We start from the raw sequence: 15,858 nt of genomic DNA on the forward strand, positions 1-15,858 counted from the left end.
ACGCGGTACACGTGCTTTCACAGTTTTCAGCCTTTTTTTTGCAGTGCAAACTGCAATGAAAAGATCGCCGCACCCCGCCGGACGCGCGTTACGAACTCAACGAAAATTTGTCGCACTAGCCTGGTCGCGCGTTACGCCGCACCCCCCTGCGTTACGCGTTACGCGGCAACATATATTGCCAGTACGGTAGTACTACACACATAATGTACTGTCACTGTGTGTCAGAACTAACTACGACACGTGCTCGTAGTCATCCAGAACTAACGTCACTCGTTACTAGTCTTTGGCAGAAGTCTGCAAACCTGGAAAATAGTTCAAGCAAGCGCGTCACGGACATGACTCACGTGGACTTTTCGTCTGACTACCGGTATGTACATTGTAGATCTACATGTAATACTACAAAAACTGAAAAAAGTACATGAATGGGGGGGGGGGGGGGGGGGGGGGAGTGATCATTCATGCTGAAGTCTTCAGTGAAGACAGTTCACCGCAGTATTTCTTCCATGTTCACGACGCTAGCTACTACTACTAGTACTACTGACACAGTCAGTGACTGTCAGTAGACAGACTAGTTAGTTAGTACTGCCAAAATTAATAGTAGTCATGGTAGTTCACTGTTCAGGTATGGTGATGACCACGATGACGTGTGGCTTACAAACTATCTTACTCTTTGTCCGATTTACTTTGATCTTCCAAAGCCTGGCAAAGGTTTCCAAATGGCAATCATTGCATTTCAGATCTTTAGTCGTGGAGTCATCAGGTCATGAACAGTTTCAAGTCCAGTAGACCTACTACTAATCCGTGTGCTAGATCTACTACAAAGTAATCAGTGACAGTGTGCAAAACCAGTCCAGGGCAAGAGATCGTGTACGTGTGGAGAGTGAAAGGTGTTGAACTGTTACTTGAAGTCAGCAGCTCCATTTGTCCTGTATGTCATTGTGGCCACGAGATTGTCCTTTTGGGCAATGCGAAGTAAGTCGAGAGCCGAACAGACAAGTGCTTGTAAAGTGAGTTCATACTTCAAACTTCAAACTACAATGGCATGTTTGTAGTAACTAGTTCATGGTCACTCGATATGTTGAGTCTACCCGAGATTCGGTACCCGAAATGACTCTTGATAGCGGAGTTACGGTAGCAGCGATACTCCAACCAAACGCTGCAAATGGTCTGATTCCTCAAGTCCAGAGAAGTCTGAAATCCCGCGTAGCGATCGCGCTCTCACCCGTAGCCTACGCGTAGGTCCGTACTACATGTACTGGTCGCGGTGTGGATCTAGGGGATTTTGCCTGAACGCACCCAGGCTGCAGCTACACTACAGCAGCTGATCTACGACTACGACTAGCCATGATGCCACCGCTACCGGACGCGCAGCATGGTTGCCTTGCCTGCTGCCGCAGCACGTGCACAGCTCTCATGCTGGTAATCGCTGCTACGGCCATCTTGTCCATGTGCGCAGCAGGCAAATGCACTGCTTCTCAACTCAGCCCAGCACCAAAGAAGTGAGTCTCTTTGACTTTGTTGGCTGAATGAATGAATGGTGTGCTCTATGGAGCGAAGCCGGGCAGAATACATGAACATGTCGTACCGTATTTTTTTCACGAAATACGGACATCTACTCAGTATTTCCACAAACGGTTCATTTGTCCATCGTAGCATAAGGCGGACCGACAATTAATTATTTTGGGTGAATTATTAGTGATTAAAGAACGGCTTATGCTCCGGAAAATACGGTACATCAGTTATCATAATAATTATTGTATCTCTACTGTACTCCCCTGGCATGTACATCATTGTATCTGGCCACCTATGGCTAGCCGCAGGAAGATGATCATAATGCTAGTGTCCGTAAATGGGTTTTTCCCTATAGGTGGTTTGTTCCCTATAGCAGTATAGACCGTCTGGATATGTATAGCTTGGACAATGGTGAATGCTTCCTCATGGAGATGAATCCCGTGTTGGAGGATTTCTGTATGTACCATTCTTGCCAATGACTCGAGGCATTACATTGGCATTGCACGTTGAATGAGGGATGACAAGTCACTAATGACAACAGTACAGAAAAGGCTGAACAATATAGCAGTCAGAAAGGCTGTGAAAGCAAATCCAGACAATGGATGGCCAAAGAAACATATTGGGGCTGGACTGCATGTGCTTCATCACTGATTGTATTGTGCTGCATCACACGTCTGCCGAATACTGCATGCAGGCCTTTATCGGCTGAGGAGAAGTCTGCGTACCGTTGCGAGTGGATAGTTCACGTTGATGACGCACTGGCCAGTGGCGATCAGACTCTTGGGTCACACATAATAGACACGGTGCTGCCGGTGGACAGGATACATCATAACGATATGACTGGTGATCTACTGCTGCAGTATGTGACAAGTTCCAGGTAAGAACCCACTCTGAAGACTGATTGGGGTCTCATGTGATATGTCGCCTTGGCGAGGAAATGGTTGTTTGATTCGGATATGAGCGTGTGATCTTGCTTTGGCTGTCACGGCGGTACTGTGGCAGACATGTAAATTACTACGCACTGTGGCTTATGCATTACTGCATTTATCGCTACCAGCTGGAGCAGATTCATACCATGTTGTTGACAGGGGAGCCCGGGGGGGGGGGGGGGGGGGGTCAAACAACCCTGAGGTGTTCAATCTGTTTGAACATACAGCATACGACAGTAGGAGCTCAGGACACCGGATCAGTTGAAGTATATGTGAATTACCGGTGTATATCCACAGTCACCTGACTGAGGAAGAATGTGCAGGGTCCTGAAAAACATGCGTGCTACTCAATGCAATGAGAAAAGTGTGTTCTTTCCAGGTGTACTGTATAGTGACGTAACGCTATGCCTGTTGCTATTTGTGTACTTAGACCACTTATTGTCACTGGATTAGTGGAGTCATGGCCAGCATATCGTACATGGAATCTTTCCTGGTTCATTGAAACTTACACTGAGTACGGATCTGTAAGTCACTCAGGTTTCCTAGATGTTTTTTAACGTTTTGTCTGGAATGGTTATAACAAACCACAATCTCTCCAGGGAAGGCACTAGTTTTACCAAAGGACTAGAAAATCTGTAGATAAAGCAGTACAAAACAGAATAATTCAATAATATTGGCATGAAACTTTTGACTTGTTCAATCACTTTCATGACACTATTTTACCCAGTGTGTTGTGCTCTACCTAAAAGTATCTTCTTTTGCCTCTCCCTGTCTGGCATTGACGGTAGCTGTATGATTGGGGGCAGCAGCATTCGGAACTCACAGTGGACGATTACCAGAGAAAGGTAGCAGAGAACCCCAGGTAGGTAAGGTGAGACAGCCGATTGATGTGTAGCCTCGCTGTCACCCTTCATGTGTCCTGTGTGAGTTTGCCAGACATGGCTTGTTAGATGCCATAGCTAACTGTTCTCGTTATGGCCCTTGAACGTGACACTGTGTTGAATGATAGGGTGTCAGACTGAACCCACCAGTATATGCTGTACGTGGCACTAAGCAAATAATTATGGTCTACACCAGTACCCTAACATGATTTCCAATGGCTGATTCCCCATCATTGATCTCGTCTTTGTTGGTATCACCTACATTCATGAGGGCAATGGGGGGGGGGGGGGGGGGGGCACGTATCCCTAAACAGTCTCATTGGTTTGTTCTTCTGTGTATGGTGTTTGAGGCTAAGTAGATCTGGAAGTTAAGGTTAAGGTCTGTAACTGTGGTTCTATGCCTCAAGCAGAAATACGTCGCAGTGCTTGCCGATAAATGTGTTCTAAAAATTAAAAGGCGTGTGCCTGTGCCTGTTTGTGTGTGTACTCCATGTGTTTGTCCTATAAGAACGTATGTCGCATGGGTGGCAAGCGGAGTGGAACCTGAAGAAACCAACGCCAAGATGATGAAGGACATGGACGACCATCCACCATTCATGCCAGCTCGAGAGCCGCACAGTACATTGGTGCACTGGGTATACGGTGGCTTGCCTGCAGCTGGAGCCACGACGTACGTGACATGATGCAGTGTACAGTTTCAGCTGTTGTTGGTTGAATGTCACTTGCAATTGTGATGTTGCTCCACACCTGGGTGGTGATGATGGGCTGGGGAAACTGATCCACATCTGCAAAATGCCCCGAGTAACAACACCAGCTAATGATAGGGCTATTTGCTGCCGCCAAGTCTTGTTTCAGTACTACTACAATACTCAGTAGAGTCTAAAACGCCTCCATCCTACGCTACACGACAGGCTCTCAGCTGCACTGAACTAACATTTTTTTAAGGGCTGACAATATAAATAGTTTGCCCGTTGCATTGAGCACAATCATGACATTGATGTGGGGGGGGGGGGGGGGGGGCAAATACGCAATATATACCGTACTTCCCCACATATAAGCGCATGGGCTTATATGTAGCAAATTTTTTTTTGCTGTGTGAACATGTTCGGGTAGAAGCCCATGCGCTTATATGTGCAATAACGGTTTGTCTGTGTCCTAAACAACGGTGTTATCACAATGCTTAGCAGTATATTCAGCTCCCGGGTGTTTCACCAGTAGTGTTCACATATAAGCCCATGCGCTTATAATTGGGGGGTGTGCTTCTGTCCGGACATAAGCACATGCGCTTATATGTGCGGAAGTACGGTAATTATTGCTTTCAAATACAGCCAGATGAATGTTCCAGAATCCACCCATCCTGGGCACAGAATTAACAAAAAAATATTCTTTACTTGTTAAGTGACCAAAACAAAACAACAAGGCTCAGTATCCGAGTTAAAACAACAACGTTTTCCCTCTGCATGGAAAACAGCTAATGTTATACCGATCTACAAGAAAGGGTCCCGCCACGAAGCATCAAACTACCGTCCGATATCTCTACTGTCCTGTGTTTCCAAACTCTGTGAGCGCGTTTTCTACGACCGATTGTACTGTCATGTCCCGTCACGTTTGAGTTCAGCTCAGTCCGGATTTCGCAGAGGCGATTCTACCACCCTCCAGCTGACGCGCCTGGTGCAATTAGTGTGTCGACATCGGGATGCTGGAGATCTAGTCGGGATCTGTTTTTTCGATCTTGCCAAGGCCTTCGATACCGTCTGGCACCGGTGGCTTTTGGCCAAGCTTCGTGGATCATTTACTGTAGACGGCAATCCCTTGCTATGGCTGACATCTTACCTAACTGGGCGAACCCAGTACGTCACGGTACATGGGACGTCCTCAGCCGACACAACAGTACTATCCGAAGTTCCCCAGGGTTCCATCCTCGGCCCCCTTCTTTTTATCTTATACATCAATGATCTGCCCGCAGCTGCCCCGGGCACATCACTGTTCGCAGACGACACAACGCTCCTACGGACATCTCCTAACATTACTGGCCTGATGAGTAACCTAGCTAACGGGATTCAAAGAGTAATTTCCTGGATGTCGTCTTGGCGGTTATCGCCCAATCTGTCTAAAACTAAAATCATGCTCTTTCCTTCTCAGCCCGATGTTCCGCCCCTCCTCCATCCCACTTTCCCCAGCCTATAGACATAGTCTCCAGCCATAAGCATCTTGGCATTTTCATTGACTCTAATCTTTCATGAGAACCCCACATCGATTACATATGTAAACAATCAAGTTCATCTTTAGGAATCCTCTCTTCTCACTGTTACCATCTCCCAATCTCTTGTAAACTCCTCTTTTACTCAGCTTACCTATGCCCCATTTTTGATTATGCAGATACTGCTTGGGCTGGAATTTCCACAACCCGTGCTGCCAAGCTCGAAATTCACCACAAAAAAGTTCTCAAAATCCTCCTCCGAAAACCCCGCATGCTCCCATCTTCCACCCTTTATGCCCTTGCTGACACTACCCCTTTGTCTTAGAGACGTAATTCACATCTTGTCACCCTCATCCATTCTCTCAAACTCAATTTGTGTCCACCTCACCTCCACTGTTTCAACTGGTTCTCTTCCCGTAGCACGAGAAACTCCCTTTCACTTCCGAAACCTAAGTCCTCCTTTCTACTTCACTCTCCCTTTTTCACTGCGTACTCTGCGTGGCTGGCACTTCCCCAAGAAGCTAAGGACCTTTCTTCCCTCCGCCTTTTTAAGAGCCTTGTCGCGCCTTGACTTTGATTTTGTGTTTCTCATTTTGTTGCAATCACTGCTTATCCATGCCGGTTCCTTTTTCTTCTCCTCCCCTTCTCCCTTCCTTGCCGTGGTTGGCTAACACCCTCTCTCTTTGCATTGGCCGGTGTTCTCACTGTGCCATGAGATGCTGTAATAAATAAAATAAAATAACAACAAATACAATGTCCTGATGATGGCGAAATGCCGAAACGGTTGCTGAAATTAAAAAATTGACGTGAAAATGATGTGCAGTGTTTTGCAGAGTTATGGGACCGAGCTTGTCAGCTCGAATGACTTTCTTCAAAACAAAAAGGAAAAGGAAACCGCCACAGCACATTCAAGAACAGTATCAGGCGTCCCACTGTGGGAGTGCTGAACGTGATAAATGCAGGTGATAAGTGAAAAGCGTATGGACTGTGGATGTATGTATGTGCTGTGTCAGGTGGTAAATACTGAAGTAAGCCCTGCGATAAGTGAAAGAGAAAGGTTGTTGTTGTTTATTTTACTTCACCAGATGAACAGGCAGAGATGCCTTCTCACCTGCCCATAGGACAGGTTCCCACAGAATGATGAAGGGATGATATGCAAGGGAAAACAAGAAATGATAATAATATAAGACAGAAAGGACTAAAAGAAGAAAAGGAAAAATTATATGAAGACAATTTCATGGAGTCAGAAATAGAAAGACAATAATTTCATGGAGTCAAAGAATAGAAAGACAATTTCATGGAGTACGGAACACGTGGTTGATTTTATAGACATAAGAAAAAAAGGTGTTGACAGTCCAGTGAAATCTATTTGACTAGGTGCAGCCCATCATCGCAATTGATAGCACATTTCCCCGGTTAAAATGCCCGGTTGTAAGTCGACCACCCCTTGTTTAGTTCAGTTTTTAGGTCATAAAAGGTCGACTTATGACCTGTAAATTCGGTTTATGTTTTGTACTGTATGATTGCCGGTATCGAGGTGCCAATATGGGCCGGGCATTGTGTGGAAAGGAGGAACGGGATTTGAGGTTTTAGTCGCGGCTGGGGAGGTGCCACGTCACAGTGTGTATGCCCCACGGTATTATACTTTGCCCGTGTGCATCTAGACCATGGTATTGCCTGGCCCAAGGCTGCACACTCATGCACTGCACTGCATGATCACAATGTTCTCTTGCCGTTGTAAATTTATTGTTTGTATCACATGGCGTAGTGCGGGTGCGGGCGATCTCTAGCAGCGGAACCATGTTTTGCACAGTAATTGTTATACTTATTGTGTCAATGCATATTGTACCGGTACGCGATCTGTCACAATATTATTTTAATTTTATTATGTACAATGTATGTACGTACAGGCATCGTGACAATGTCTGTGATGGCACCTGGACAGCACAGTTCAAGGGAGAGAAGCAGTGGTGTTTCAGTACTCATCGACGGCTCTCGGACAACACACAGAACTTCTATGCTGTGACTCAAGTAAGCCCTTTTAAACACCTCTGACGGTCAAATAGTGACATTTCTGTTTGCTGTAACAGTAGATACATCTGCTAAAGCGAGTCGTCAAAGAGAGCCTTGTGGGTGGTGGTTTTACTGACACTTCCTGCACTACTAGCTTACACAGTATCACCCGCATGCATCTGCCTGATCAAAAACTGCTGATATTCATACCTCTATCCTGTTCAACGGACCCTGCGGCACCAACTTTTTTTCCCTGGGTACTTCTAGGTTAGCGATCCCATTAACTAAGACAAGTGTACAAACTTGTTCAATGCATGTGTGACTTGTGTTTGTTTGCGGTGCAGCAACCGGGTGAGATGATTATATTCACCATTCCAATGTGGCACGGAACCTACCTTCTCTCCGAATCATTCAGTGTACACGGGTATTTCCCGCTTGATTCAGCCACGAATTTCACAGAAAAGTTTGACAACTTGACCAGGTAGGAACGAGTCAGATTGAAACGTACAGGTGATGAATGGTGTGTGTGTGTGCCAATTGGTATCATTTTGGTAGTATTACATGCCCAGTACGGTGAACACCCGCAGTACCGCCAGGGTTTCAGCCAATGTGTGAAATCAGTTACTGCCTGCACGGACATTAATTAAAACTGTGACAACTTGTCTCTACCCCTTTCTCACAGTTTCCAGAGGTAAGCACTACGTTGAGGACCCTGCACGTATTTTCACACACCTTGCCTTTGGACATAACTCAGAGTGCCGCCTTCACAAAAGAATTCAGCCTTTTCTTGCTCTTGAAGATATGCAAACTGTTCTACTAACGTTATACCTGTATCTTTGTGAACTGTGGTCCACAGTTCCCAAAGATACAGGTATAACTGGTCAGCCTGTCTCCGTATAGCACTGATGTGCACATACATCGTGTGTTGGCTTCAACTTGTGTGTACATGCAGGGAGGATGCAACACTTGATGAAGACTACTCTCACTGCATGCCTGGTTTCCGTTCTGCAAGGGACTCCCTGCTGTACTGGGACATTGAGGGTGTGGTCATAATGGCGGTAATCGGGTTCCTTGCCCTGTCAGCTATGATCTTTCTTCGGAGATTGCTGCTGCTGCGTTCCAGACCCTCACTTGAAGACTTGAAAAGGGAATGATGTCCCTGCTACCTGCATCAGCCTTAGTCCTGATGACACTGCCCTATCGCTCACCTGTTCTATAGCTGGATGTAATTCCGATCATCCCTACTCCGCTGCGTGCTCCACGAGCCCGGGACTGTTCAGAACACTTTATATACTGTGGAGATAGCGATATTTCCCGGTGCGTGACACTTGATTTCCCCTTATTTCCCCTCAATACATTGCTTGGCCGATTCCACAGTAACAGTCAGGATGCTGGTTAACTTGTCTCCTTGAATACCCTAATTCACGAAAAATGCATTTCATTTCGGATTGTCCTACGGATATGCTGCACTTACATCAAAAATTTAATCTATCTTTATGCGTCATTACATTTCTTTTCTAGTTTTTCTTATGCTTCATTATCCACAGCAACACACTACCACAATAGCCACACCAACAGTGACGATGGCGACAAAGATGACAACGACGTCAGCGACAACAATGACAACGACAATAACAACAACGACGGCGGATAACGACAACAGCAGCAGCAGCAGCAGCAACAACGCGAGAATAAAGAATTATTATTATTATCTGTGCTGCGCTGATGAGTCCCACAAAGGACGAAACAGTTCTGTCCGCAGATTGAGAAAAAGTATTATTATCATTATGTAATTAATGAAATGGAAACAAGGAAAACGGTGGGGCACAAGTTATGTGCTAGAGTCTACCAACTAAACCATATTTTGAACAGTCGGACGTGCACAAGGTAGCACCAGACTGACAAGGAGTACTGAGTCATTCCACGGCAAGGAAGTGAGCTTGAGCACCGCTCGATAGCGCTAACCAACGGCCTTCCAGTTTGGAAGGTTCATGGATATTGGTGATAATTCCAAAGAGGTGGAAGGTAAGCGCCATCAAGCCGAACACAAGCTACATTCCAAGGCAGTGGAACGCTGGCTTGATACGATAACGGAATGTCTCAGTAATCCTTGTCAGTCTGGTGCTACCTTGTGCACGTCCGACTGTTCAAAACCTGGTTTAGTTGGCGGTCTCAAGCGCATAACTTGAGCCCCACCATTTTCCTTGTTTCTATTAAATATTTTCCTTGGCTCACCATCTGAGTAATTATTATTATTGAATATTATTTTACTAGGGAATTCCAACAGGTGGGGACGCCTTCTTACAGGGAACCCCAAACAACAGCAGCAACAACAACAACAGCAACAACAACAGCAACAACAACAACAACAGCAACAACAACAACAGCAACAACAACAGCAACAACAACAACCAGTAAAGATGTCTAACCAGAACAATGTACAAGCTGCAACAGTATAGTACATGTTATGTCACATGTGCGTAACATCACAATACAAGAGAGAAGTCTAGCACAGTGACTAAACCAAACCTGAGTTTGGTATAAATGAATAATATGATTGTGCTACCTTTTAGCACATACATGTAATCATAGTCTTTTACACTAAACTAGTACTCGAGAAGTTGAGCTTTCGTAACCAGAGCGCCACTTTTATCCAAGATCATCTTCACGTCCCATGTGTTAGAATACTGTGGCGGTGGTGGATGCTAGTGGTGATAGATACCACACATCACATGACACATGCACATCTTGGCTAAAGGGGGGGGGGGGGGGACCGGATGGGTTAGGCAAGGGGACGGCATAGCTGACCGACACACGTTGATAGTGCGGTACTGCTTACCTTCGGAAACATGATCAGCTAAGAAGTTAGCTAGTGAGGCAGCCATGTGATCTTCTTACCGTGCACAACATCAGCTGTTCTGCAAACGGAAGGCAGACTGGCATAAGACAGTTGGTTCGTCGCGCCAGGATGCGATCCACCGTGTGGAAGCTTCTGCTGAAAGTCCCAGCTGAGCTGTTGTAAGCCTGAGATGGTCCAAATGGCTACCCGGAGGCCGTCCAGTGGATGTGGGTATTTCCATGTATCAAGGAGCATAGGGTCGCGCTGCGGCAGCTGCTAAGGGCACTCGATCAACATCTGCAACAAGAAGGGATAGAACACTTGTACAAGCCAGACTGGAGCTATTAGAATTGCTCGCTGGATCCGATGTTCTTGGATGCAGCGGAGACACGGGTCCACCAAAGCAAATGGTGGGAACAGATAGCCGTTCTGCCACATGGCCGGTGGTGCCATCAGAGTATCGAACCGCTCTGCCCCTAGGTCTTGGCCGTGACTAGCTAATGTATGCCGGCAGTTGGCAATTGTGCCGCGACGCAAACAGATCTCAGACAATTAGATGGCAACTCCGATCCGCTAATCGCCGCTCTTTTCCATGTTCCGTTATAGAAAGTCGGCATCGGTGTTCAGGCCGCCCGACACGTGAACGGCTTTGAGGTGTAGCTGGAGCTGCTCGACTCAGGTGCAAATGTCCTTCGCTGGTTGGCATAGCTGACGACTGAGAGTGCGTCCCGCTTGGTGATTAACATATGCAACTGCTACTGTGTTATCCGTCTCTGGCAGTACTGTTATGTCATGACTGGCACGAGCAAACGTCTGCAGGCCCGGGAAACAGCTTGAAGCTCCTTCCAGTTGATGTGGAAGTTGTCCAGATGTGTCCATGGCCGTCCTGCGACCCGGTCCTGGCACACTGTGCCCCGACCGTAGTCGGATGTATCCGATGATATGATTAGAACCGGCAGGGCTGGCACTACTGACATGGCATTGTGTGCTATCGATTGGTGTGACCACCACTGCGTGGAGGTCGTCCTGAGACCCGACCGACAGACATACTTTTGTCCATGACCACTCCAGAGTCCGGTGTAACTCTAATTGCAGATTCCAAAACCGAAGCACCACTAGGCAAATTGCTATCCGGGATGCCACCATCCTGCCAATCAGGCTTCTCGGCTCTCAACAGCAAAAGATGTGCTTCACCACACCTATATTGTAAGACACATGGGTCACAGCAGATCTCTTTTCCCAGTTGGCTGGGGATGGGTATTGTACATAAGCGATTGACCGCGAACATGTCGATAATAATAAAATAATATATATGGGAATGGTGGATGATCTGAGTCTGATCAACAAAACAGCCGTACACTCTCCACAGCTTGGCGTGGTGGCAATGGAGTCTGCGGGGTCCCGGTGCCTATGTCGCGCCAGAGCTGGACTGACCCGGAGTGCCTTCTCGCCGGGCTGTCCGATACGCCGGGGAGTGTTTCCACTTCTGTGCTGACGACCGCTGGTGATGCAACCACCGATTGGTCTGGGATGGGGCCCCGGTCGATAGCCTCCGAATGTCGAGGAGCCCCGCGCCAAAAGGGCGGCCAGTTGGCCGCTAAATGTGCCGGTGTCACAGCAGAACGGAGAGTGTGGAATGCCACATAGATTGAAAGCTGGCGGAGAACATTTCGCCACTGAGATTCCCAGTCTCCAGCAGCTCATCGTCCAGACAGCTCTTAGCCAAGAGCTTGTGCTTGGCTTCTATCAACCAGTTCCGCCTCATTTTGGATAAGGACGCATTGGCATGTCCCAGCAATACCGGGATTCTCTCAGTCTGTATGACATTCTTGACCCTTGCCTTGGAAAAAATATCAGTGGCTGTCACACAACCACTACCTGCCTGCACTGAAGAAGTGAAGGGCCCATCTCCAGCAAAGCCCACAAACACGACACTGTCCCAGCGGCCTGGTGGATGGTGTTCCGTAGCGTACTCAACTGCCCATCCATCTGGTGTGGATGCGCCGCACCCAGCCATGTAATTGTTGCAACGGCATCATCAACCTTCGGCATCAGTAACCATGGCGACGTGTCTGTAGTATCATGTACAAGTAGTCTACGGAGTCTTGAATGTGCCTCCACCTTATTATTACCGGTATTATTGCATAGCAGCCAAGCATTATGCAGTTATGGCTGGTTCGGGCAAAGTACGTAACGTTGACAGTTTTGCCAACCTGCACCATGGCAGGAGCCTCTATCGAACACGATCATAATCTACTGGTACTGACAGCCGTCAGCGCCTCCAGATCGAATACAGCTTCAGCAGCTGTCGATCAGGCTTTCTCACTTGCTATCAGCACAACGTCATGTAGATTAATTTCCATTGCTATCATTCAAGTAAGTTCGGCCCCATTTTCTCTGTGCTATGCTAATTTTCATTTCAGACTGATCTGAATCATAGTACAATGTACCTTCCTATTGCCGAAGTATTCAACCAAATTGGCCATGCATGGGCCACCGTGGAAATAAAGACCAGTAAACAACAGTTACTACACTGACTCTGTACTTAGTCTTTGAACGGTAATAATTCTGCTGACGGATTTCCGCCCGTCAAATCGGACCGCGCTGAGTTTCCGCTAAGCCACGGCCGTTCCAGCTCCTCCTGAGCAAAATATCAATTGTCCAACTCAGCAGCTGTATATCCGTCCAGCTTCGAGTGATTGGAATACATAATAATCTACTGGCAGCCGCCAGTGCCTGCGGATCGAATACAGCTTCAGCAGCTGACGATCGGGCTAATTCTACGGGCGGATTTCCGTCCGGCAAATCGGATCGTGCTGAGTTTCCGCTCACTCACGGCCGTGCCATGGCGCCAGCTCCTCTTGACCAAATCCGGTACAACTCAGTAGCTGGATTTCCATCCACTGATCCAGCTCAGCCTCCGAGGAATCCGGGTCGCGACCCGATGCCACTGAGTTTCCGCTCAGCGAGCATGCACAGTTGCACACTGCTCTGAGCATGTGGCGTTGCTGACGATCGAAGTAAATGTTTGAAGCGTTCACAAAACGGAGCGACACATTGTCACATTCGAAGGCCGAGACACCTAGCTTGGTGGGTTGCCGCTTCTTTCGTCCATGCCATTGTCTACTGACACAGTGACACCAGGGAGTAGTAAAATACTACTCCCTGGTGACAGTTACAGTAGTCTGTGTGAGAGACGTGAGGCGCGCTCTGTCTCTGGTCTCTGGCCGTAAATGTCCGCAATACATGGTGGGTTATGTCATCCAGCGCACACTCCTCCCTTGTGAATGAAGTAACAATAAATTTAGTTCGTTGTGGAAGAAGTATTAGTTGTGTGTGAAGTAATAGTTGTGGCCTGCTTGCATGCAGTTTTTCGCGCGACTGTGCTACTGCCTGGTATTACAGGTGGTGGCCTGGCACGAGCGAAACTAGTAAGTATGTTACTTGTAAGCTGGTTGTACAGTATTGTGTTTCTACACCATGTACACGACTAGTAACGTTACGATCATGTACATGTCATGTAACCAATACTGTCTTGTTGTGTGTGACCGGTACGGGTCTACAAAGGCTAGCGAGTGTGGTGACGACTTCACCCTGAACATCCTGAGTAGGTGTGATCATGAGTGACTGGCGTACAACACTAATCTAGTCTTGTTGGCTAGAGTTTGTATGAACTCACTGCACAAGTGCACATACTCAGGACAGGACCAACACTTTGTTTTGATAGATTTCGTTACATACTATTAAAAGGCACAAAGGAGAGTAAGAGTTTGTCGCAACTCCGAGGCTCTTGCTGAAATGCGATCATCAGGTGACTTGTCAAGACAAGTCACGAAAGAGATACCATAATCGATAATGTAGTACCCTGTTTGCGTAAGAATGTTGTGTCCAACAAGTACCGAAAATGCCACTTCTTGGTGAGATTATTTGAAGCCGTTTCCACTGTGCGCATGCAGTGATAAGAGTTGTGTTCTGAGGTTCCGTTGAATCGACTTGCTATGTTTCTGAGCTTTCACCAATGCATAACCTGTGTTATCATGGACACATATCTTGGTGACTTGGGCAACGGAGTGCACATAGTCATTGAGCAGTAGTAGCTGAGAATGCACGCTCATTTCAGCTTCAATCTAAAATACATGTGGTGAATTTCTTATTTTCAAACTTGGGATTTCACTGGAATGCAGCATTACATGACTAAGTAAGGGCATGACTTATTACTATTAGTATTAGAGAGGTTAAGATGCACATTATTTTTGACGTGACGCGAAAGTTCAGCTCGCGTTAAAGGGGAAGTATACCCTAAAATCAAATTTTCACCAGTTGTAGTCTTCTGGGTGCTGAGTCGAATGGTCTTGGTCCGAGGAAGCTGCGACGCTCCCTTCCTACTTGAATCCCAATCGAACTCGCGCACTTCCACCGAAACTGGGTGACTGCGCCCTACTAGATGGGGATTTGTATGCAAAATGTCACTAAAAGCGCCATTTCGTTCTTATAAAAGCACGGATGACCGCGATTGGCCCATATGTTGTAGTCTTTTGGACGCTGAGTCGACTGGTTTTGGTCCGAAAAGGCTGCGATGCAGCGTTCCTCCTTTATTCCCAATCGAACATGGTTGAACAAGCGGTCACGTGCTCCTGCGTACACCAGTCACCTGGTCACCATGGTCACCGTGCCTGCAGGGTACAACTTACTAGCCTGTTTGACCTTTTTTGGGTGCAGTCCTGTCACTCGAGTTGAACTCGAGTTGAACCTTGGTGTGAAAGTTGTCGCCTGCTGGCACGGTGACCAGGTGATTTGGGCACCCAGGAGCACGTGACCACTTGTTCAACCATGTTCGATTGGGAATAAAGGAGGAACGCTGCATCGCAGCCTTTTCGGACCAAAACCAGTCGACTCAGCGTCCAAAAGACTACACCATATGGGCCAATCGCGGTCATCCGTGCTTTTATAAGAACGAAATGGCGCTTTTAGTGACATTTTGCATACAAATCCCCATCTAGTAGGGCGCAGTCACCCAGTTTCGGTGGAAGTGCGCGAGTTCGATTGGGATTCAAGTAGGAAGGGAGCGTCGCAGCTTCCTCGGACCAAGACCATTCGACTCAGCACCCAGAAGACTACAACTGGTGAAAATTTGATTTTAGGGTATACTTCCCCTTTAATTGGCTCGCGCGTTGGAAAACAACGCGAGTGATCTGCAGCTCGCGTCGAAATTTGGAGTATTACGCCAAACTTGACGTGAAATTGCGCGTCACGTCAGAAATAATGTGCACCTTAATCTCTCTATTATGTAGATCCCCCCCCCCCCCCCCCCCCCTGAACGGCTCTATTATGTAGATACCCCCTGAACGGCTATAGATACCCCCTGAACGGCTCAGGAACCAGGTACATGTACCAGCAATCGCTGGGTACAACTGGGCATTGGCGGCCTCTACCGCATTCTGTAGGCGGAAATGTTGTACAGTTGAATGTGCCTGCTCTGGCCAA

General features: G+C 47.2%; 1 protein-coding gene across 3 annotated transcripts; it reads left to right on the forward strand.

Annotated features, from left to right (window-relative positions):
• The first annotated feature begins 668 nt into the window (after positions 1–668).
• LOC135827882 (uncharacterized) lies at positions 669–9,245 on the forward strand. 3 transcript variants are annotated; one of them, XM_065340320.1, is made up of 8 exons: positions 670–1,499; positions 2,207–2,389; positions 2,872–2,965; positions 3,230–3,303; positions 3,831–3,992; positions 7,433–7,553; positions 7,880–8,016; positions 8,488–9,245. In XM_065340320.1, the coding sequence occupies exons 1-8, from the start codon at positions 1,345–1,347 to the stop codon at positions 8,687–8,689; spliced, it is 1,128 nt and encodes a 375-aa protein (XP_065196392.1). In that variant the 5' UTR covers positions 670–1,344; the 3' UTR covers positions 8,690–9,245. The 3 variants fall into 3 exon arrangements, with proteins under 3 accessions (XP_065196404.1, XP_065196392.1, XP_065196397.1); XM_065340332.1 differs by lacking the exon at positions 7,880–8,016 and having other exon boundaries at positions 669–1,499; positions 8,488–8,644; XM_065340325.1 differs by lacking the exon at positions 2,207–2,389.
• The last annotated feature ends 6,613 nt before the right edge of the window (positions 9,246–15,858 follow it).

This window comes from Sycon ciliatum, chromosome 1 (assembly GCF_964019385.1).
Source record: "Sycon ciliatum chromosome 1, ocSycCili1.1, whole genome shotgun sequence".
NCBI lineage: Eukaryota > Metazoa > Porifera > Calcarea > Leucosolenida > Sycettidae > Sycon > Sycon ciliatum.